The 25378-nt window shown below is 44.7% G+C and overlaps 1 protein-coding gene and 1 pseudogene across 3 annotated transcripts in view; one reads left to right on the top strand and one right to left on the bottom strand.

The window, feature by feature from the left end:
• Positions 1 to 25378, bottom strand: part of KIAA1549 (KIAA1549 ortholog) — a 109024-nt gene that overhangs the window by 34608 nt on the left and 49038 nt on the right. For all 3 annotated transcript variants that reach the window (XM_039861040.1, XM_039861041.1, XM_039861042.1), the window contains exons 6-12: positions 23294 to 23477; positions 22288 to 22347; positions 20959 to 21110; positions 14599 to 14776; positions 11544 to 11728; positions 4465 to 4661; positions 2586 to 2704 (exon numbers count right to left, since the gene is read on the bottom strand). In XM_039861040.1, the coding sequence (XP_039716974.1) occupies positions 2586 to 2704; positions 4465 to 4661; positions 11544 to 11728; positions 14599 to 14776; positions 20959 to 21110; positions 22288 to 22347; positions 23294 to 23477 (1075 nt within the window). The remainder of the gene's footprint in view (positions 1 to 2585; positions 2705 to 4464; positions 4662 to 11543; positions 11729 to 14598; positions 14777 to 20958; positions 21111 to 22287; positions 22348 to 23293; positions 23478 to 25378) is intronic.
• Positions 25184 to 25302, top strand: LOC120601296 (uncharacterized; annotated as a pseudogene).

Below are 25378 nucleotides of genomic sequence, written 5' to 3'. Positions count from 1 at the left end.
CAGTGAGGCAAGAGTCACGTGTGTCTCTTCTTCATCCCATCCCCACACCTAACCCATCGCAGGCACTTAGCAGACGTGCTGAACGGATGACTGAATGACTCGTCACCTCAACTAAGTTTATAAAATTTTACCTCGAAGAGGCCTCTGGGAACCTGCCTTTGTGAAAAGAACTATAATTTAGGATCTTAATCATTTCATAAATGGATGTTCCACAATTACTTGAGAAATGCTGCTGTGATATGGAGTCAAAAGAATGGCCCTGTAATCGCATGAAAAATTTAATTCGCCTTGCAAAAATGTTTAGCACGTGTAGGAGATGTCACCTTAGTTTCTACATGACATTCTAGAATTTGGAATCTGTAGAATTCAGATTAATGAGCTACTTAAAAATTACACCCTTGGCACGCATGCAAGCTGCAAAGAACATAAAGGAGACACTCAATATTTCAGTCTTTGGAATATTTCTGATAAAAGTGATAAAGATGAGAGAGGAGACATTAGGCCCAAACGTGACAGCGGCAGCCCAGTAAGAGCCTTTGCTCAAGGAAGGTGTGTTCCTCCCTACCTCATCTCACTCCGCCACTTTGCTGAGAGGAACTGGTGGTAACGATGTAACTTATTCTAAAACTGCGATGACTGGGAACACTGTGGCATTTGAGTAAATCATCCTGTAAGGGACCATGGGTGGCCGTAAGGGAATATACATCATGGTCTAGGCACCTTCCAAAAGAGCTCGAAGGGAATGAAGTTCAACCTCGAGGTGACCGAAACCAGGATTACGGTCCTTTCTCTGCTTCCGTCGCGAGGTGGGCCCTGAAAATGCCAGATGACTTGTGAGAGCCATGGAGAGCTTTGCCAAGAGTCTAAAGAGATGTGGCAGCCATGCCGTCGGCTACAGTGAGAGGGAGCCCCCGTCCTGGGGTAGTGAGGAGGAGGGTTCAAGTGAGCTCCTGCCTCCATTCACTTCTTGTACCAAAAAGATTTTTCTGTGAATTACAAAATACTTTTAAAAATATGATTATAAGCTCGAAACCTTTTTTACAGGGTATTTGACTAAGTTCTCTGCAAGCAATCAAGTGCCTGTATGGCAGCATTATAGCCTGAAAGAAGTAAACAAAGTTTTAAAAGTGAATTGATATTTGTAGTGAGAAAACCACCCTTCTAAAACATGAAAATAATGTATAGATTCTGGTGTCTCCTCGAATCATCACAGCGACATCTGAGCTTCTGATGCTCACGAGAAACCTAGCCCACTTTTCTCCGTCCACCATCAGTCCTAAAGTGGACATGCTTACTTCTGGAATTTCAAATATAGGCTGAGAGTGATATTTGATTTTTGTTAGCCAAGTACAATATACTGGTTATATTCCTTTGAGTAAGGGGTTAAACGCAGGAAAGAAAAGCAAGATTTTCTCAGACAAGCAATAAAAAGAAATCAAGAAACGCCAAAACTGATTCTCCGCCTCCCTCCCACCCCCCAAATATTTCCTTCCCAGGATCGAAATTAGATTTCAATTGAAACAGTGCACCTGTTGCCACAGTACTAAGTAATTTTTAAGATTCTGTGAAATTGGATCCAAAGAAAAAAACTCTTCCCTTAATCTAAGGGGTTATTTCTTTAAGATCAAAAATAATGCAATTGGAAGGAGCTGGAAAGAATTTCAGAACTCATCTAGCTGAGTCCCATAGGAGTCCCGAAGGCCGATGGAGTTACTTGCAAGGTCACAAGCATGACAGTGATAGAACAAGCCCTCTGGCTTCTGTCCAGAATCTGTTCCTTTACAGAATACCATTCACTCTGCACTGCACGTTCATACAGAGAAACTTGTGATGAAAAATTTAAGTATGAGCATTATTTTTAAAAATATCCTGAGGCACCCTTTTTTTTTTTGCATTACTAAAACAGGATCCCGAAACATAAAGCTCCAGCAAATACACTAGCACGTTTATTTAATAGAATCTATTAAACTAAAACCAAGCTACCTTATTATCACGCCAAAAAAATAATACTCCTAAGTCTAGTAAGAGCTGTAGGCTTTGTTTTATTACAGGGCATGAGTTTCATGCTAATAGCCTTTAGAATGGGAATGACCCATTCAGACCTGGCCTAAGAAGCTACAGCATCTGGCTGCAAATAGAAATGTGCTATACCTCCTGATCACACTGAACTATCAGCTGTAAGGAAAGATCCAGGACCAAATAAAATGCACTTGGACCTGTGATAAATACACAACTTCCTGACAGGGACAGCTGTGAAATACTTGAACTGGATGCTATGACAGTCACTGAATCCTGGAGGAAAATCATCAGGACTCTAACCTAGAATGGAACGTGGCTATTTGACCCCAGAACGAACTTCTGTGAATCCCTAACCTCTAGCGTGGCCCCCACCTCAAGGCAGACACCAATACAATGTCAGGCGGTGGCAATCGATGCTGAGACAGTCACCGCAAGTGATGACTACTCCCCTGCGTGGATTTTTTTTTTTTTTTTTTACGTTGGCATCGGAAGCACGTCAAAGCCTAGCCGACTGGAACCTCCCAGCCACTGCTTGCAATGCGGAGAGAGCGAGAAGAGGCACAGACCGCTGTGTGGCGCTCTGTGGGACTTGTCCCCGTTCGCGGTCCCTGGCGTCTTGTCTCCTCCTGCTTCCCTCTCACTGGACTCTTCGCTTACTGTAGAGTCAGCGTCGGAGGGTGAAACTCTGCAGACACAAAACAGATGTGAGCGTTAGGAGAAAGAGAGGAAGAGGAGGAAAGGTCACATTAACTGGGACGTGGAAGTCAGGCCTCCAGGCAGAACTGGCAGTGGAAGGGTCTAAACGCATTATTTCGCAGCCTGGCATCGCGGGCCTCATGACGGCACAGGGCTGCCTCTCCGAGACAGTGGAACGCGGGGTATGAAACGCCTCGGCAGGCTACAAGTCAACGAATGCCAGGAAATAAGGTGCCAGGTTGGAGGACAATCCCTTGGGGCCTTGGACTGAAATTCCAGGTCAGGCATGGGTTGGCTCAGAGGATCTGGAGTTTGGGCCTGATTCTAGGTTACCTGGGTCTGCAGAATCCCTAGGGAGCCAGGGGCGTCCTGCGGTCACCCCAGAGAACTCTAGATCTCTGGAAGAAGCCTACACTTATGATGCAAACGCAACGATCACCATGGAGATTTGATTCCCTCTACATGAAAAGCAAGGGTATCATGGAAGCCGGGCAGCACCGAGCTAGTAAAAACCCTTAAGCGGTCAGCACCCCTTCTCTTCGTGCTCCCCGGCGATGTGAAATGCCAACACGATTCTGGTGCCCGTGAGGGATGCTAAAATCTCACATTAACCATGCAGGCCATTGAGATGCTACGACGAAATGTTTAGGATGAGATGACAAGGTGAGGAAAAAAAGACTTTGCAAAATCGTACTAGCATATAAAATAATCTTTGAAGATTTAACTTACCCTTAGCCTGCAAGATAATTAAGCAAACACCATCTCTCTACATAATTCAATTTCTTTTGTGAAAATCACGTTCTAAGATCCATTAAATCTGTAAAAGTAGGCCAGAATCCCCAGGGTAGGTTTTCTGAGAAGTCAGAAATGATAACACCATTTCTGAATATTGGTATGATCACACACCTCTTCCCTTTTAGCAGAAAATCAGGATTCGGAGTTTCAAACCTCAGAGGAAGGCTGATAAATTTGAGGCTTCGAACAGCCAAAGTTTGACTGTGCTATGATCTAACGTCGACTTAATAAAGCCTGGTTTAAACTTCGTCTTCTCACAGAGCTGCAGCTCTTCTCACAGGGTCAGAAGGTGAGGGGGGAACCTCCAGCTAGTGTGTTAACGAGCCATTCTCCACGTGCTCTAGGAGACAGGAGGGATGATTTGATGGAAGGCATGGAAACGAATCAGGAATGGGGAACTGGGCAGGGAAGAGGCAGGGAGAGTCCTTGCAAACATGCTCACAAGGGTAACAATGCAGGCAGCCGGAGAAAAATCAAGCCAAGAAAGAAGGGTGTGATGAAGGTCACCTGCAGACAGAGCGATGAAGTCAGAGTCAGCTGATGGCATCAGGGGCCAGGACAAAGCCAGTAATGATGGCTGTGTATCGTGTACCATGCACTTTGTGGACATCATTTCTGATGTCATCGCCACAGGGATGAGCAGGCTCATCCCAGAATATATACATTCGAACTGGTCAACCCTTAATCAAGTCACAGGGGACCGCCGACTCATGGCGGACAGTGATTCATACTCTTAAAAGCTTCTAGGGGAGAAGGCAGAGGGCCTCCTTACGTAGTCCATTCTCGTGGATCACGAGCCCTCGAGTTCGCTGACTTTGGGCAAGCCGTGGCCAGTCCCCCAGGCCACAGATTCAGACGATAATCACCGTCAACTCTCCTGATACTGGCCATGGACAAACTGAAAACAAAAACATGCTCTGTGATACAGTACAACACAGGAAGCCCACTACGAACCTTCCTCTGTGACGGACGTTCTTGGAGGGGACCTTGGCCTTGGGGCTCGGCACGTCTCCATTTTCAGAGGGTGTGGTATGGTCCTTCACAGGTCCTGGCAGTGGTGCTGGCTCATGAATAATCAATATGTCGTCTTTATTGTGCTGACCCAGATGCTGCTTGGCAAAATCGAAGCCCTTCACACTGGGGATCTGCAACTAAACACACAGATACACGTGCACGCACGCACACACACACACACACAGACGACACCATCAATCCGAAATCTGAGGACTGTAAAAGAGATTGTGAGGGCTGGCAAACTGTGAGAGACAACTTCTGACTCAAGATTGTGCCTACGGTTCCACCAATCTAATTCAACGAGCATCTCTAAAATGTCAACTGTGTGCAAGGTGCCATTTATACCAAGAGGGGGCAGAAAAGACAGACGCCTGAGAAAGAGTGGAGAGGGACATTGAAGGGAAGAGATGAGTCATGAGGGAACAGGAACTTGAGGAGATTAAAAGACAGGTTTTGCTTTAAACATGCTTAGGCAGAGAGGACCAAAAAAACAAAGCTCCAAAGGAAAGCAGCTCCGTGTAGTCAGAGGACAATAGCTTGGGGCTGAAGCTGTGACTTTGAGAGCACCTGTCTAGCAGGAGACATGTAGGGGAGTTGAGATTTTTTTAAAGATGAAAACAGTCTATGAATAACACGTTGGAGGACATCTAACAGTTTGGAGCTCGGAGGATAAAAAGGAAGCCAGGGAGAAAAAACAGAAGGCAACTTCAAAAAAGAATGTGGAAAGTTCAGTGTAATGGAAGCCAAGGAAATAAAGAATTTCTAGAAAGGAGTGGCCAACAGAAGCCACGGGGGCACAAAGAGGAAGGAGGAAGGGTCTTTGAAAAAGTCCCCCTCTCACGGATGCAGCAGTCCTATGTGGGGACACGAGGTACCAACACTCAACCCACAAACAAGGCCCGGCGAGGCTGCGACCACGGTGTCCAGGCCTTGGCTGCCAGGCCTGTGCCCAGACGGAAAAGGTGCTCGAAGTACGAGGAAATGTGGGCCATAAGGGAGGGATGTCACTTTTGATGGCACCGAAGGCGCCAGGGGTGGATAGTAATAGCTTCTTTAATTTGAGCTTGCAGTATGGGAAAATTAACTACACATAAGTAGTTGTGTCGATGGTCTCCTTAACAGAAGACCACGTGCTAAGCCAAACCTGCTTAGCCGTGCCTACAGTCCTATCAGTCAAAAGACCCCAGGGCAAACCCACCTAAGCAGTTATTTTAGACAACAGACTATGTCTAGAAGCAAAAGGTTTTGTCATATTTGTGCTAACTTTATGCACAGATGAGTGTCAATACCAATGGCTTAGATTTGAGATCTCTCACGTCTTTTTAGCGCTAAAAATCTAGGATCAATGGGTAGGAAGGTGGTCTGCAATAATGGCTTCCGCCAGCAGAGGGAGACAAAACTTACCGTAAGCGTAGTTTACAAAGATGTTGCTTGGAAACAAAAGGCAAAGACTGGCGTGCCTATGTTTTCTAAATTAATGCTATCCACCCCACGGGCAGTTTGTGAGTGGCACGCGCCCCTCGGTTCGGGAATGTTGTTTCGAAAACAATGAACCCAAACCTGAAGATTTCTTCATCCATGGGACCGGATTAGCACAGTATGACCTTCAACTGGGCTCCCCCAATTCCTAGGGGTGCACGCTTTCCTCGGGGCGTGCAGCCCTTTTAGGGAAATTAAATTCCAGAGAGACAAACCTCTGTATCTGCTCTCACCTACAAGTGACTTTCCTGAGACTGTGCCAGTGATCTGGGCAGCCTGCTAGGACCCCTTCCTCACCTCCTGTCATGGGAGTTCTCCTGCTTTACAGGAGGGGTGCACCTCTCACCCACGTGGTTTTTATTCCAGCTGTACCCCATTTTAGCTCCATAAACAAGGTGCCTCTAAATGAAAGAACAGATACAATCGACAGTCACTTCATCTCCACCATCAACATCATTTTTATCAGTCTTGGCAAAATCCTTTTTGATTTCCCAATAAGAAAGCAAATGCCTCTCGTGACTGGGAACCAATCTCTTTTGCAAGGTAGATGGTTTGCTTTATCAAAACTGAAAGGAGAGCCACAGATCGGAGACCCCCTCTAAGCGGACGTCCCCGATGTGAATAAGGGGACAATACGAACTGCACTGCTTCTTTGGTGAAGTCTGTGTGACAGCCCCAAATCTAGGAACCAAATGCCTTCCCTGAAAAACTCTCAGGGCTCACGTAAGAAACCAGTGCGTGTATGCCAAAACGCTTCACGAATGACAAAGTACCACACAAGGAAGAGCGACAGCATCGTTATGGCTCTTGGCTGATAAACATCAAGCAGTTAAGATAAATAGTCAGCTGTGAGTTCTCAGGCATCAGATCAAGCTGTAGATATAAATTCAGATACAAAATTCTGTAATTCCACAACAGGATGTGACACCATGATAGATCCTCAATAAATAGTTGATGACAAAATGGATTTCAAAAAGGTCAATCGAAGCACCAAACCTACTAGATTTTGCGGGGCAGCGGGGAACCGAGAAAAAGGGAATATGTTATCAATGAATTATACATCCATTGTAGCCTTGCAGTCCTGTTGGCTTATTGCTGATTCCAACCAACATCTGTAAATATATCCATTAGATCCTTGCACTTCTCAACAGCTGGGTGAGTCACCGCCTTCTACAATGAAAATCTGGCAACTAGTCCGTGCTTATGCACAAAACATAAGCCATCTACACACAGAAGGAAAAAGTTAGAGGGAATTGTTTCATCCCTACTTTCCAGTACACTTTTTCTAATTCTTCCATTTCTTAAAAAAAAAAAAAAAAAACTAGAGTGAAATCTGGCCGTGTTGTCTTAAGCTCCCACATGCAAATACTCAATTGGTATTTTATAAAAGGGTAACCGATTAATTAGTGCCGTCAATGTTCCTATTAGGACCCAGTGACTTCTGAGGAAGGACAGCTCTTTTTGTCCCTTCTTTATCACAAAGAGGACAGACCCCAGTGTCCATGCCCTACCAGAATATGTCAGGGACGAGGCAGGGAGGCCTGGTGGAGCAGGTCATCCAAGCAGCAGGAGAGACGCCTGCTGATTTGTAAAACGCATGAGCCATAAATATAATATGACCCAAATGGAACAAGACAGACTGAAGCCCCCAGCCCTCGGTAAGTCTAAACCCCTGGGAAGGAGCACTAATGACAAAAGAAACCACAGAGCAAACCCCAAGTTTCTGGACGAAAATGTGCAATCTTGAAGAGAATTCCATTGTTGAAGCATTTACTATGGGATGGATGTGATTGATCTGTGAAACTCACAACCATCACGTTTCCATTGAGAAGGTGAAGACGAGGCGAAGTTATTGCCATCTGTCTCTGCTGCAGCCCAGCACGGGGCCACCCTGTGGTCTCGAGTTTGGGAGATCAGTCTTCCGAGATCCTCCCGCCCCCCGGGCCACAGCGAGTCACAGCCAGCCAACAGCAGGGGAGCTGCGAGCACCCATACAGGAGGTCCTGAGGGATTACTGCAGAGAATCAAAGAGCAACGGCAGGGGACGAGCTAAGTAAGCCTGGCGGGGGTGAAAGAAACACTCATGAAGCTTCTCTTTAATCCACTGTCTACACCGTCCCTCCACGTGACCGTTCCAAACATATCCCAGCTGCTCTCGCCTCTGAGACCCCTTCGATGCTCCCCACCCCCTGCCGCATCATTACCACATCCTGCAAACCCCGCCCAGCCTGGCTCTCGCCCACCTGTCTCCTTCCGCACCTCCACTCGTCCTTCCTGAGCTACACGCTGTTCCCTCTGCCAACACCCGCTTCATCTGGCTTCATCTCCACAACCTGTGCGCTTCAGTCCCCCATCGCCTCCTCACGGACGGCAGAGGTAGCCCGCCACGTGCCGTGGGGTGGCTGCTCTTGCCCCGTGCTCCTGTGACACCCTAGACGGTTTTACTCTGTGACTGTGTGCCAGCCTTTAAATGGCTTGTCCTTCTCCTGTACTAAAGCCCTCGAAGGCTGGACTACCTGGTATCTGTGCCTGTAACCCAGCCTGGTCCTGCCTGGCTCAGAGCAAACACTAAGCGCTGGGTGAACGGAAGGGACAGTGTCTGGGGCAGCGCCATCTGGCTGCCCGCAGAGCCGGCCTGCTAGGAACTGTGGTCCTGGGCCAACGGCGGGGTGTGGATTTGTCCCCGACAGAGGAACAAGTTTCCATGGGCCCAGCCAATGCCATCCATATCTTTAAATAGAACCTCAACAGGGCGAGGCAGATCCAAGCTGAGTTTGTTTTTGTTTTTGTTTTTGTTTTCTGAGCAGTGACAAGTGATGACTTTGGGCTACAGATTAAAGAGAATACAGATAAAAGAAAAACACGGGTTAGGATTTTTTTTTTTCTTCATTATTAGGGGAAAAAAAAAAAGGACACTGCCTCAAAATATGACAGAATAGCCTCTCCCTCTATCATATTTCAAAACTAATCCACTCCCAGACAATCTGAAGAGGTTTCCTTCTCGCTACAATGGGAAGGGGGTGTGGATTTTTGGTCAGCGGATTTATGGTTTCCAGATGTTTGTAGCTCTGGGATTTCCTACGAGATTTCAGAGTAGCAGCGAGGCAGTGTCGGGGGGCGGGGTGAGCAGAATGGAGAGAGAGAAAACAGAAAGACACACCAGGAGGAAAAGACACCCCTTCCCTGGGAAGAAACTGTCTTTTCCAGCTGCCCCAGGGAACAGGCCAGAGGCCCTTCGCTGCTGCAGAGGAGTCTCAGAAGGGCTGCTTCTGCGGTAGAGATGCTCGTTTTTCCACTAAGTGGAACTCAGCATTTTCCCATTATAAACCCACGACGAGATCGACACGGCGGATTCCTGTGCCAGCAAAATAAACCTGTGCTTCTGAAATGGAGCGGGTTTTACCCTCCTCAGCAGAAGCCACTGGTCTCTCAGGAAAGGTTCATGCAGAAGACCCTCCCTGTCGACTTGTTGTACAAAACGTAGGAGCAGCACCGAAGGCTGGAAGTGCTATTTGAAACTTGGCCCTTCGGATGGATATACAGCCACACCTGGGCTGGGAAAATATTTCGGAAGTGGGAGAAGGAGAAAGCTCGGGGAATATCCTACTTTGAATTCAAGAGATGCTGACCTCTGGTAGCTTTTTTGGTTTTCAGTTTTCAATTAGAGTTGACGTTCAATATTATTTTATATTCGTTTCAGGTGTGCAGCGCCATGGTTAGACATTTATATCCCCTCGATTAGTCTCGTCCCCACCTGGCACTATACGCAGTTATTGCGTTATTGACTACATTCCCTATGCTGTACATCCCCGTGACTATTTTGCAACTGCCAATGTGTACTTCTTCATCCTGTCCCCTTTTTCACCATCTGTAAGAATAAACTCAAAATGGTTGAAGACTTAAATGTAAGATCTAATAGCTTCTTGAAGTGACAGATAATAGATGGACTTCCACGAGGAGTGCTTATGTTAGGAGCTAGGGAATATAAAAGACCTAAATCCATAACCATCTATACTGGTTAAATCTCTCTGAAACTATACTCTTGAATCAGAACAAAAACATGTCCCAATATATTATTGAGCTCATTGCAATAAACTCATTCTATGAATCATTTACTATATCCAGTACTTTTTCCCAGGTTTTTTCCATGCCATCCATTAGTCTAACAAAACAGACTGTATAAATAATAAATGAAGATAGGTAATAAATATGAACTTAATGTATAAAATGATTCCGCGATAGACTTCAAAACCACAAGCTCGCAGTTTAATCAATTTTGCATTTTTTAGTTAACTCACAAGAAAAAGAATACTTCTTCGTTTACTCTTACAAAAATAAAATAAATTTTTAAAATAACACTTATTTTTTGTCTTCAGCGGGTCTAGCTTTGTCATGTTTTTATAGCCAATCAGAATAAAATTCAAGGGTAAACCGGGCGATTCTTGATTTCTTGTTCTTTTGCCTCTTGCTTACTTTTTCTTAGCCAGCTTTTAGAGTCGAGTGAGCTTTCTAAATTTGTGAGACCCATAGAGAGTGCCTGTTATAAACACTGGACTGACAGCAGAGCTGTCTCCCCACTAACGGCTCTGTGAAATGCCAGCAGCCGGTGAGCTCTCTTCTAGCATTTGGCATGTTTTTGCTCACGGCAGATGAACCAGAACTAGATCTGGACCAAGAGTCAATGTCCTTGCTCGGAAAACTTGTGACAATTAAATACTGCAGAAACCGTTGAAACGTGTGAGAATTGCTATTACGGTAAAAACCAAATTGAATGCTTTAGAAAGACATGGAAAGGGAGATGCTAAAAAATAAACTGGCATCAAACGAGGTGTGGGTGGGTTAACTCTAACTCTGAAGAGTAGGGTGGGGTGGTGGGTATTAAAATCTAGAGAACTTTGCTCTTCTCTGAAGAAAACCCAAACTGGAAACTGCAGCTGATGCGTTCTGGGTACTGTTTATTATAAGAAAGCTCACAGAGAATTCCTCTCTGGAGGCCGACAATCCAAAACGCAAAGACTTGAGGTATGTTGAAAGACTGACGACTAAACACCTACTCATAGAAGTTATGCTTATGGCACGGATCACTATTTTTAATGATCAAGTAGGTAAGTGGGCTTGTAACACGGTGGGTGAAAACTTAGGAGCTGCCCAGGGAAGTTGTGCATGAAAGAAAAAGACACACAGATCTGAGAAAACCTCCCTTGGCTCCCGTTCTCTGAAGACATCCAGGGTTAAAATAGATCAGAATTCACACCCAGAATAGATGTGCTCTTCCAACGGATCATCTCAGAAACAAAACCACAGAGGAACTCAGAGCTGAGCCTTTACACAGCCTCATCCTCCCGGCTCAGTTAAGGCTACAGGAGAACTGGGCTTTCAGCAAGCAAACGCGAAGGCACAGGGACGCCGCCGTTAAAGCCGAAGCGGATTTCCCTGACAGCTCTCTTCCCCATCTTTCCGTACCAAGAGGCTGAGCGCCCCCACCCCTGCCCGCAAGATGCCTCCGTGAACGCTGGAAGTTGGGGGAGGGGACCCCTTACCTTCTGACGCTGCTGAATGTTGGCCACTGTGTCGGGCTGAAAGTCCAGCTTGTCCGTGCGGCAGAGTTTCCAGTACAGGATGACGACGATCACCGTCACCACCAGCACGGGGATGACCACGCCGACGACGACCCAGAGGTTGCTGCTCTGGGACTCCGGTGACGGCCTCTTCACCCTGTCCACAGCTGCAGACAAGGAAGGAGGGCCTTGGAACAATTTCCCTGCCCTCCTTTACTGGACAGGTGTCCTGGGCAGTGCACGTGCCTTCTGCTCCGAGAAACCGGGGCTGTCCCTGTCCTTTCTGCTCTAGACAACCGGTCAGAGGCTAAGATCTCCTGAAGACGAGAAGCAGGACACATCTAGGGCACGATCAGGGATCACAGTGACATATATGATGTGTCTCAAGAAACGTGTCTCATTCGACGGCAAAGCCAGTTCACATCGGGCCTCCGGACTTCCAGTGTAACACTAGCCCTCCACGGGAATGCCTCCCCACCAGAAAGAAGAAGCCCTAACAGACTCCACAAGCACCGCCTTACTGTCCTTCCCTGTGTCTCTCCCTAAACTCTTGAAATATGGCTTTTAATCCAAAGTGCTGTACTTCGGGTACCAGTTGTCAATTTCGAAATCATATTACATTGTACGGACTCTTTTTGAACCTGCCACTCCCTACCCTCCCACCCGCCTCCACCCCTACTGCAGCCCCGCATCTTCCACAGCCTTGGACAGTTGTATTTCAATCACTCGGTCCTTGATTTCCTTCCCCAGCTCCCGTCCCTAACCCTCCCTCCCAGTGCCAGGCCCTCGTCCTTCCCAAGGACTCGGATCCTCTAAAGCTCAGGTTCCAGGCCAGAGGCTCCGAAAACCAAAATGCCCCTCCTCCCTGTCCACCCTCCTGATCCGTTAGGGCTGCGTCCTGACAACCTCTCTGTGGCAGCACGACTTCTGCCTTCTCTAAGTTCTTTGTGCTGGCTATCTCTGTCCTGCAGATGATACCTAACTATTCTTGTAAAACGCATTTCATTGCATAGATGTACCGAGCTGATAATACTACTTTGCTCAGTGATGTAATCACAGCTCTCAGTCTTGTCTTTTCAAACGCATCTGAATTTTCATGGGCCAAGACTAAGCTTTACGCTGTTTTCGTACCCAATAATGGTTAACACATGCTCTGAGATCAAAATGTTTCTGTTCAAAGAGGAAACAACAGGAAAAGATTCTTGGTGCTGCTTTAAGTTTAGGTTGAGGCCCCCGGAGACAGCGATGTGGGAGGGGAGCAGGCACTCTACAGCACATGCTCTACGAAAGCGGCATGAATTACAAAGCAGAGAGTATGCGGGAAATGAAAAAGGTGAGAAGGTGTTAAACGTTTATATTTTTTACTTTGGCCTGAATATAGTTTATATACGTAGCTCATGAAAATAGTTCCTATATGTTGTATGAGAACCATTGATGATACAGAAGTGACAGAATCAAACTGAGCTGGGACAACAGGGTATCCCGAGTTCTAGCCCAGGAAAACCCGGTGAGATGCGCAGATTGCTAAGCACGAGGCCCTGACACAGGGGCCCACAGCTGCCTCGGGCTGGCCGCCCTGGTGTTGGCTGAGGCTTCCCGTCCCGGGATCGATCGTTAGCCGTATGGTTTTCAGCACAAAACTGACGAGGAGCAGCAAAGAGCGGATGGAAGGAGGCTTGAAAGGTGCCCCATACCTTCCTGCAACTCATCTTTTTTGAAAGGTGAAGTGCATAGCTGCCGTGGGGAACCTCTCCTACGATCAGAAATGTGCATAAAAAAAGTAAGTGCTCTGTTATTTTTCCCTCGCTGCTTTGAAATAGAACACGCTAATATGCAATCATATCTCGGGCACAGGGTTATTTGCTGCAACCCTCTCATCACCCGTGAAATGGAGAAAGGGTGCCCATTAGCCCTCATCCTGGTTGGTTTCCAGGGACAAGTAGAGATTTCAGAAAGAGTCATCTACTGCCAAAGATAATTTCGAAGCGGTCATTTTTTTTTTAAAACTGCCGTTGTCTCCTACATACTCCCCACACAGAGTTTTTTCCTAATATCCTCTGATGCCGAACTCCTTCTAAAAACACGTATCCCTTTCCTGTTGGGAGCATGTACCACTGAGCTCTTAGAAAGATCGCTCTCGGGATCGTAAAAGAAAAACGGCCTCATTAAAATAGCCGTCTGATTCAGAAAGGTGTATTTACAGGAGCACACTCGTCCATGCCTCTCCTTTTCTTAATTTTAAATACCCAAAATCTGAGTTGGAGGGAAAAAAAAAGGCACTGAGCCCGCTGCCAGGGCAGGAGTGTCGTATCGTCCAAAAATAATAAAGAAACATCAAAATACTTCTTTCTAAATTGTGGAGTGGCGTGAGGACAGGGTGGGGGAGAAACAGGATTGGAAAAGGGTAAGGATCAAGGACTTCTTTGTGTTAAAAGACCCAGAAGGAGGCCAATAAATGCGGAGGGCACCTCCCAGCTTCCCGAGTGACTCACTGTCCCTACCAACGTTCAAAATAGGACATGTAAGATTTTGGAATAAATACAGAGAAAACATGTGATTGTACCTAAAACTTTTTTAAAAAGAGAAACGGTCCAGGAGTAGGGGAAAAAAAAATATTAACGTGAACATAAGTTACTGTAACTCACTATAACACTGTGAAGGCAAAATGGTAGGAAGGAGAAAAGGCGGTGAAGGATACAACCACAGTCACTAAAATGAAGACGGTCTTGGCAAATGAATTTCAACAACTGACATCTTACGTAAGTGCCACTTAATAATAAGGATTTGTGGGCGGCGGGGGGAGGTAGATGAAGCAAAAGGGATCAACTATGTGGTGACATTAAAGAATTTAATCAAAAAATATCGATCAATAAATAAAAAAGCGCTCTAGGAAAAAAAAAAATAAGGGTTTAAGACACAAATCTACTAAGCATACATAAGAATGCCTTACATTCAGAGTTCACTGTCAGAAAAAGACTGGCTTCTGACCCCAGCCCAGCACAGACAACCACTGAGGGGCCAAGCCTCACGCACTTACGCTGGGCGACAGCACCTTGAATTCGGTAACCCAAGATAATGGCTGCTCGCTGGACATCTATCTTGTTGATCAGGTCAGATGACTCGACTGCACTGAGTCTTTCTCCATCTTGATTCTCCACAAAGTAGATGAGCTGCACGGGATTGTCCTCTCCCTCAAGCCTCGACGCATTTACCATCTGCAAGATAATAGCAACAGTTAGCATTTTAGAAGCTCGTGTGTCCAGATGCCCTTTCTCAGGGCACTCAATCCTCATAATAAGCTCCTTACACTCTTCCCAGTTCCAGAATCCCCATGACATTCTCTTGGTGGGAAGAAGGACAGTTAAAACAAAAGTTCCTCTGTGTGAAATAGCGAATGAGCTTCGTCTTGCTCAAAGTCTTCTCTGAGACAAAGGGCCAAGTAGGATCCACAGACCACTGGGTTGCCAAGTCTAGGACGCTAGAACTGCTACTGAGAAGCTCCAACATGTCATGAGAGGGTGCTGCCGTCCTTATAACATCAGCCACAAGGGTTAGGTACATCCCTGGTTCTCTGAAACTATTATTTGTTCTATCCAATCCCTTCGTGAATCCATTAGCATTTTCTCCCTGTTTGTCTAGGCCAGGGTTTCTCAACCTTGGCACTGTTGCCATTTTGGTCTAGATAATTCTTAGATGTTGGGGGCTGCCCCAAGCATTACAGAAGCATCCCTTTCTTCAATTCACTAGATGCCAGTAGCAACAGCTGCACCCTCCCTCGCCAGTTGTGACACCCAAAAATGCCTCCCGACATTGCCAAAATGTGCCCTAAGGAACAAAATCACCACCAGTTGAGAACCACTGCTCTAGGGATAAGATATCTCATAAATTCTTTAATACCCAGTTTCCTCAATAGGTAGATCCTTCTACAGAGAACCAATAGGGAAACAGCAGATCTGAACAATGCTACAGCCTGCATGGACCTAACGGATGTACACAGAATTCCATCTAATAGCAGCAGAATGTACACTATTCTCAAACGCACACAGACATTTTCGAGCACTGACCACACATTAGGCCACAGAACAATTCCCAACCAGTTCAAGAAAATGGAAACTAGATCGAGTATCTTTTCCAACCACCGTGGTATGAAACAAGAATCAATAATAGGAGGAAAGCTGGAAAATTCACAAATATATAGAAGTTAAACAACACACTGCTGAACAACCAATGGTCCAAAGAAGAAATCAAAGGGAAATAAAAAATATCTTGAGACAAATGAAAATGGAAACATAATATACCAAAACTTATGGGATGCATAAAAACAGTTATGAGGAAAGTTTATAGCTATAAACACATACACCATGAAAAAAAGAAATATCCCGATCTAATTTACAACTCAAGGAACTAGAAAAAAATAAATAACTCCAAAGTTAGCAGAGGAAATAATAAACATCAGAGCAAAAATAAAGGAAATAGAGAAAAGGAAAACAATAGAAGAGTTTAACAAAACTAAGAGGTGGTTCTTTGAAAAGATAAAATTGATAAATCTTTAGCTAGACTAACCAATAAAATGTGAGAGGACCAACATTAAAAATTATAAATGAAAAAGACATTACAACTGATACCACGAAAATACAAAAGATCAATAGACAATTATGAACAATTATACACTAACAAGTTAAATAATCTAGAAGAAATGGATAAATTTCTAAAAACATACAACTTACTAAGACTGAATCATGAAGAAATAGAAAATCACAACAGAGCAAAAATGAGTAAAGAGATCAAATCAGTAATCAAAAACTTCTCAACATATAAAAGCCCTGGGACCAGATGGTTTCAATGATGAAGCCCACCAAACAATTAAAGAAGAATTAACACCACTTCATCTCAAAATTTTCCAAGAGAACTGAAGAAGGAATGCTCCCAAGCTCATTTTCTGAGCCTAGCATTATCCTGATACCAAAACCAGGTAAGGACACTAAGTAAACTATAGGTCGGTATCTCTGATGAACACAGAGGCGAAAATTCTCAACAAAATATTAGCAAACCAAATTTAATAGCACATTAAAAGGATCATATACCATGATCAAGTGGGATTCATCCCTGGGATGCAAGGATGGTTCAATATAAGCAAATCAATAAATGTAATACATCGTATTAATAAATGGAAGACAAACGTTATAAGAACATGTCAATAGATGCAGAAAAAGCAATGACAAAATTCAACATCCATTCATGACATAAACTCAACAAATAGAGCATGGACAGAACATACCTCAACATAATAAAAGCCATATATGACAAACTCACAGCTCACCTCCAACTCAACGGTGAAAGGTCAGAAGCTTTTTCTCTAAGATCGGGAACGAGACAAGGGTGCCCACTCTCATGACTCCTATTCAACAGAGTACTGTAAGTCCTAGCCAGAGCAATCAGGCAAGGAGAAGAAATTAAAGGCATCCACGTTGGAAAGGGAGCAGTAAAACTGAAAACCCTAAAGATGCCACCAAAAACACCATCAGAACCAATAAATGAATTCAGTAAAGTTGCAGGACACAAAACCAACACACAGAAACCAACTGTGTTTCTATCAACTAACAACAAACTATCTGAAAAAAAAAAAATAAGCAAAGCAGTGCAATTCACAATAGCATCAAAAATAATAAAATACTTAGGAATAAATTTAACCAAGAAAGTAAAATATACACTAAAAACTATAAGACACTGATGACTGAAGAAAACACAAATAGAAAGGCATCCACGTCCACAGATCAGGAGAATTAATACTGTTAAAATATCTACACTATCCAACACCATCTACAGATTCAATGTAATTCCTATCAAAATTCTAATGGTATTTTTTACAGAAATAAAAAAAGCGACCTTAAAATTTACATGGAACCACAAAGAACCTTGCTGATAAAGGGACCAAGAATATTCAATAGGGAAAAAGATAGTGTCTTCAATTAATGGTTTTGGAAAAACTGGATGTTTACTTGCAAAAGAATAAAACTGGACCCCTATCTTACCCCACTCATGAAAATTAACTCCAAATAAAGACTTAAATGTAACACCTAACACCATAAAACTCCTAGAAGAAAACACAGGGAAAAGGTTCCTTGATATTGGTCTTGGTAATGACTTTTTACATATGAGATCTAAAGTACAACAAAAGCAAAAATATACAAGTGGGATTGCATCAAACGAAAAAAGCTTCTGCACAGAAAACAAAAAAAGCAATCAACAAAACAAAAAGGCAACTTATGGGATGGGAGAAAAATATATGCAAACTGCATATCTGATAAGGAGATAATATTCAAAATAGACAAAGAACACACACGACTCAATGGCAAAAAGATAAAAATAAAAAATAGGCAGACGACTTGAGTAGACATTTTTCCACAGAAGGCATACAAATGCCAACAGGTACAGGAAAAGGTGCTCCGCGTCTTAATCATCGAGGTAACGCACACCACAATGAGATATCACTTCACACCTGCGAAAATTGCTAATATCAAAAAAGACAAGAGAAGTGTTGGTGAGGATGTGGAGAAAAGGGAGTCCTTGTGCACTGTTGGTGGGAATCTAAACTGATGCAGCCACTATGGAAAACAGTACAGAGGTTCCTCCAAAAGTTAAAAACAGAACTGCCCTATAATCCATTAATTCTACTTCTGGGTATGTATGCAAAGGAAATGAAATCACGATCTCAAAGAGATCGCTGCACCCCCATGTTCACTGCAGCATTATTTACAGTAACCAAGACATAGAAACAACCTAAGTGTCTGTCTAGGGGTGAGTGGATAAAGAAAATGTAATATACACAATCTCTGGAATAGCATTCACCCATAAAAAAAGAGTAATCCTTTACATTAGTGCTTCGAATCTCATATATTTGCAATACCACAGTTTTGCACAAATAGAGCTTTGTATTTTGTTGCCATTTCTCTTAATATGCAACAAGTTCATTGCCCCCTTTGGACTCCAGTAAAATGCTGGATTTATGTTCTGAGAAAACGATCAACAGTGACTCCGAGTCCTCGTTCATACATGCAATTTGGCGTTTGGTCTCTACATTTGCCATGGGTAAAACGGCTGCCACTTTTCTAGCCACAGCTCGAGAATTGTTAACACGAGTGGCTGTGCACCCTACACACAGATGCTCACTGCCTCACTGGGAACTTCTGGCAAGTCGACGATGTCATGGTTTCACTGTGAACACCTTCTCCCAGATCCTTAACAATGCAGGTCCACACCCTCACCCCTGGAGAGTCTGTTCCATAGACGTCCCCCCACTAGGAAGGGCTCACCCATCCTGCCTTTGTCTACTGTTTCTAGACCAGCTCCCTGACCACTTCTGCTCCCTAACCACCCACTCCTTGCCCCAAACAATGCTGTACTAATTGTTTGTGAGCCTCTAGGATGAATAATATCAAGGGCTACTGAAAAGCAAGGAGATTATATCCACCTGTCCCTCTACCTATGTGCCTATTTACTCCACTGAAAAGTTCTGATACAGTTTAGGGATGGTTTCTTCTTGCAGAAACCATATACCCAAATATCCAGTGATAGCCCCCATCATAAAAGATGTTGCTACCAGCTTATCCAATCTGAAAAGAAGAGTCATAAAATCTAACTCCAGCATCCTTTCTGGATGACTTCTTATCAGATTCATAGCTGGAACCCATACGATCATGGTATGATGGAGTCATTTTGGGCAATGCTCTCAATTTCATTTTAAAAATTGTTTTCTGATTCAAATCACATGTTCACTATAGAAATTACATGCTCAATGAAAAGCATGGGGAGAAAAGTGTATAAAGAATAAAAGGAAAACCGCCTTGAATTCAACCAAAGAAAACCATTGTAAATGTGGCGGACTTCCATCTATTAATTCTTTTCATGAGTTTTATGTGAATATTTGGATTATATTCTACATGTTCTTTTGTAGCCGCTCTTCTCTTGAATACCCTTTTACATCGCTAATTCAAAAAAAAAAATGATAATAGCTGCATAATATTCCAGCATATAAAGAATCATGAAAATTCCCCATTCCCCAACTGCTGAACATTTAGGTCATTGCAATACTTTTACAAGTTATGTTTGCTGAGGAGCCCAGTACCATGTGCATCAACCCTTGTCTCCATTTTTTCTCAGAAAGGGGAGAGAATGCAGGGCACGGGTCTCAGGTGACCCGTCAGATGGCGCCCACTGGCCTGGGGTGGCCTGGTTAACTTCCATGAATCCAATATTCTCACTTTATGGAGCCTTCCTAATTTGGCACCTCATTATGTCATTTTTATGGTGCTTTACAACTGTTTTACGTGCATTTATTAACCTCCTCCCAGACTCTGAGCTCTTGGAAGCCAGGGTTACTAAGGCAAACTTTTTATAATTCATTTTCATTTTTATTCTTTATATTTATATAACTGTAAACATACACTTATTTTATATTTATATTAACATTAGTCTCTTTTTTTTTTTTTTTTACCGGTTTTAAAAGTTTCTTTATATTCTATTGCACTTGGCAAAGGAACTACTTTAGAAACCTAATGACCGCCTTTCCGGGAAGGCAAAGACAGCGATGCTTGCAGGAGGAGAGCTGGTGAAAGGGTTACGGGACGGTGATGCCAGCTCTAGCAAACGGCCTCGTTTCCCCTCCTCTGTGCCAGTTTTGCATCTTTCTCTCTAATGCCCCTAAACCACCAACCTCCCTGCCCCTGCACGTCCTGGTTTCACCCTGGCTTCCCGTCTCTGAAATGCCAAAGTTCTAAATATCCCATTTTCCTAGCTCTACAAGTCGGCAGTTGTTAAGAAAAAAATCCAAAATGACATAATGCACTTTGACATGGGAATAAATCGCAGCCCCGACTCCGACTCTCTGTGAGCATGTGCATTTTAAAATGGGTCCCTTTCTAATTCAAAGGAATCTGTCCTTTGTAACTTTTCTGCCAGGTGGCAAGGTGAAGAAGATTTGGGGTGGCAGCAGGTGGAGAGGATGACGTGCTAGAAGAGAGAGCAGGAAATTTTCCTCTTCCTGGTTTCTTAAGGTCCCTTCCATGAGCGATTTCTGTCTATGATGCTATCAATATACTTACCATTCCATCGTTGACTACATTTGCAGTATTAAGAAATTACTTTGGGGAAAAACAAGGCCATCCGATGGTATGGCAAGCCACTGACAAGATTCTTCCGCCGCGCTCCCCACCAGGTCTTGCTGTGCCACCTGGCCACGTATGGAGGACTCAGTAAATGTCTGTCTAGACCCCAGTTGACTAAAATGTTGCCACTTTCAGTTGCTACCTCATACGGCAATCAGTCTAACTCAGGGCTTTCTCATGGCGGCTCCCTTGCATGAACGGAAGGCAGGGCTCAGACTGCTCTCTCGGACTACCTGCACGACGCTGTTGCCACCGGCGGCCACGGTGGCCCTTCTCCACACCCGCCTCCTGGTGGAGACCTCGCTGAGCAGCTGGGCCAGTTTGCGCTCCATCTCCGCCTGAAACACTTCATTCTGCAGCTGCTTCTCAACGACTCCCAGGAGGACTGCATTTAAAATGAAGCACAGGCCCCCAAACGAGTTAGCTAGCGGTGGAAGGGGGAAAAAAGGCTGCGTGCATAAGAGAAATTAACGTAGGGTTACTATAAAACGCGGATCCCTAGAGAGGAGACATTAAACGGGTTTGGAAAAGTGAGGGAGGATCCAGGAAGTGCTGCTCATCTTATCCACAGTTCCGAGCTCCACGTGTCTCAAGAATAGCGGGGGAAGGGGGGCCGGGAACCCCGGGAACGCGGCATAGCAGGAGCTCTGGAGCTAGGGAGGCCTGCACACGCCTGGACAGTCTGTCTGCACTGACTTCAAAACTTCTGGGAATGGTTTAAGTTCCTATCTTATCTTGAGTCAGAAACTGATTCGAGATAAGGTGCCTCTCTTCAGACATCGGCTGTAAATAAGATTATCTAAACAGACAATTGGCATGTCAGCCAGAACCGGTTCAAATCTCCTCTGAGATAGGACCACGGACAAGTCATTTAACCGCTATGAAAATTATGTGAGAAATGAGGCCGCTGTACCATGCGGGGGTGGGGGCTTTACATGGGATGTTATGTGTGAGGCAGAGAGGGCTGGCAGGGTATGGGAACCCAGAAATGGCGACTGTCGCCACTTTACGTGCTCCCTCCCTCCCCTCCGACCACTTACTCGCTGTGCTGCTCACCCACTGGGCACCCGGTGGGCATGTTACTACCTCCTACGTGTTGGTGTGCCACCGGTTAGAAAGTCTTATTCTGCAATGCCATAGCTGTAAATATCTGACCCGGGCCTGCGAGACTTTAAAAAAAACTTCTTATCGACTCACCGAGTTACCTTATTTATCTTTATAAAACCAAACGAATAAGACTTTGAGAGAAAAACAAAAGATCCTTGATTCACAACCCCGTCCAGTTGTGGGTCGGAAGACTGTCAGCCCCATTAGGCTGCTCTGCACTGGATGTATGAATTTTAGAGAAAGCCAACCAATCCTTTGTGTGTCATAACTCAGTGGGACACATTCCTAGAGCTAAATTTGAATCCCTTTCTCATTCATTCTTTGCCAAGAAGTTAAAGTACATTTCGCCCTGAACTGAGGACTCGGAGACGGAAAAGGTGGTATATCTTTCTTCACACACCCACACAGACTTCTTCATCTTACAGGTTACGAAATCTGACCAAAGTTAAACATACCTGTTCTTACCCAAGACGATTTCAACAACTGAGACAAGTTGAGCTGTGGGTACTGGAAGGCTATGAAGAAAAAAAAGGGTTGGGGGAGGAGACAAAGCTGTGAGAAACACGTCTGCCACAGTCAGAAAGGTGAGTCGCAGCGCACTGCCTTTCCTACACTAGGTAGCACTACATACGGAAGACGAAGTCGCCAGATCGGTGTGGGGGCCAGACAGCACGTGGTTTCTGCGCACGTCCGTCTCAAGGAAGCTGCTAGATGTAGAGAGCAATTTTACCCCTGTCTACTGCTGCATGTTGACAAGGCATGCTTCTTCATTTCATTAACAACACACTAAAATGCATTAAGAATCGTTAGACCATTTAGCAGTTCCAACTTGGGGAAAAAGTTTTTTTTTTTTTTTTTTTTTTGCCTGACTTCAACTCTGGAATCTACTGCTTTTTTTTTGAAGTAAATGTTTCTGCCACACCCAGGCCTACTCCATGTGCACTGTGAATCTAAATGCATCAGCCAGAAAGAAAGGTTTTGTTTCCATTTATTATTCTTTTTTAAGTGTACACACAAAAGTCACTCTTTCTGGTGCACAGTTCTATGAGTTTTGATGACTGCACGGAGCTGTGTAACGACCACCACCATAAAGATCTAGAACCATCTCATGGCCTCCTCCCCTCCCAAACGGCCATCTGCTATCCTTTTGTAGTCTAGCTTTCCTCCCAACCCTCACCCCTGGCAACCACAAATCTGTTCTCTGTTCTTCTATCTTTTCCAGAACTGGTAAAATCTCTCATAGCACCCTCTTCCTCAGAAAAGAGATTAAATCGAGGTCCAGTGGGTGAGGCCGCAGGGCTGGAGAACCCTCCTGGCTTGAATCCGAAAAGCTCTAATTTTATCGGATTTGCATTCTGAATTTCAGCCCAATATTTCACTTGAGGAAAAGAGGTTCCCCCCACCACGGAAACGCCCGCGACCACGTCCATCCCCAGCACTTCACGGGGGAGTAGTACTCACGTTCGGCCATCTGGAGCACTGGGTACCCCAGGTAGAAGCTGAACTCCACCACACTCAAATTCCTGAGCAGCTCGCTCACTTGCGTCCCGTTCCAGAAGCCCTGGGCACCTTTCACCGCGAAGACGATGTTCACGGGGCCCCGCCGGGGGGCCGTCCTCGAAGGACCCACGGTGACGTTCAGGATCTGAAAGGAGAGGTCGGAACGGGCTCCTAAAACCGAAAACATTCCACCGAAAACATTCCGCCGAAAACCTGACTGATTTCTCTCTCACGATTCCTCTCATCGGTTTTATTTTATTGTATTTTTAAAGCAAGTGACGTGTTTAAAGGAAGAGTAACTGGCGTCACGACCTGCTTCCCTTTCGCAACACTTTAAAATCTCAGGTGATTGAAAATGTTTTTTACATTAAGTGATGAACTGAGTGCATGTGTCTACATGTATCACCTCCCTCCCTCCCACCTCAAATCCTAGTGAAATAACAAGGAGCTGAAAAAAGAGGAGGAATCAATCCATGACAGTACTGAGAATGGGGGAAAAAAAAAGAGATTCTGTCGAATTTCTGGAAAATGGAGAAAGGATGGAACCATATTGGTATAAAGCAGAACTGAGGGGGAACCAAGACCCGTGGCACAGACTCTAGGGGAGCTGAGAAGCTTGTCCCTAGCAGCCTGGGAGGCTCGAAGATAGAGACCCACAGGAAATAAGACCAAGAGTAGGCAGCTGTAATTAATTAAAGCCTATGTGCCAAAGAGCTGAGTCAAGTGCCTCCCTCCTTTTTCCTTTCTGTCTGCCACACCCAGGCCAGCACAGAGGTGCTAGCAGCAGCCACATCTCCACCCCGAAGAGCCTGAAGTGCTGCCCCCTAAGGAAAACAGCTCCCTACCTGAGAGACCCACCGCAGGTTTGGGCCCTAAGCGAGGACGTGGGTGGAGACTGCACACAGAGACGAGGAAGGAAATGAAAGAAAAAGTAGCTCTGCCAAGAAAAAGCTGCACTAACGTGCTCCATCCCAGGGTACAACCTCTTCATCCTGCCTGTCTCGACCACACACTGCCCCAAGAGAGAAACTCACCACAGATGTATATTCTGCCCGGTACCTGGTGCTCCACTGAGTCTCCCTTTAGGACACAGGGCTGACATAGACACAGACTAGACAGCTGAAGGGGAAAGCTGAACGAGCTGCCAGAATTAACCACCTGCTTCTTCACTCCAGCCGACCAGCAGTTTCCAGACATTTACAGAAAAGCAACAGCACGAAAGCGAAGAACCGAGAGCAGCACAGAACGATGGCCGCAGAGAAAATAGAAATAACTGAGGGAACAGAAGACGACTTTCAAAAAACTCTATCGTCCTCAAAGACTTTCAAGGTGACATTATATCCTCACACAAGATAATCTTGCATCATTGCAGGAAAGGCTGCAATAAAAAAAGGAGCAAAGAACAATGAAAAAAACGAAGGCTTCGCGAAAATCCAAGAGAGGGACTGAATAATATAATAAACACAGCTGAAGACTAAATTAATGACTTGGAGGGCAAAGTTTAGATAATCTGTAAAAACAGGAAATTAAAAGGAGATGAAAAATATAAGAAAAAAATGGAAATAAGATGAATCCAGGAGCACCAAAATCTATTTAATATGAATTCCAGAAAGAGAAGACGAAGAATATGGAGGAAAAAACATACCAAAGAAATAAAATAAAAACAGCAGCAGTGTCCATATGATGCATACAAAGCATGTTCTTTCATTAGTAGCTATATTCTGTTTTTTTTTTTAGAGTGAAGCACTGCCTTTCCTGGCATTCCATAATATGAGCGCTAGTATATTTTGGCATTGTCCCCATTGGATAAACTATAAGTTGATAACGTTCCTTTTTAGAAGAAATTTTCTGGTCTGAGGCCATGCCACCCTGAACACACCCGATCTTGTGTGATCTCGGAAGTTAAGCAGGATCCGGCCAGGTTAGTACTTGGATGGGAGACCACCTAGGAAGACCAGGTGCTATCGGCTTTAAAAACAAACAAACAAATCAATAAAATAGAAGGAATTTTCAGCTCACCATATCTGAGCTATGCGACAATACCAC

Source organism: Pteropus medius, unplaced genomic scaffold (assembly GCF_902729225.1).
Source record: "Pteropus medius unplaced genomic scaffold, Ma_sr-lr_union100, whole genome shotgun sequence".
In the NCBI taxonomy this organism is placed as follows: domain Eukaryota; kingdom Metazoa; phylum Chordata; class Mammalia; order Chiroptera; family Pteropodidae; genus Pteropus; species Pteropus medius.
Note: the sequence above shows the minus strand (reverse complement) of the source record. Positions and strands in the feature narration are given on the sequence as shown.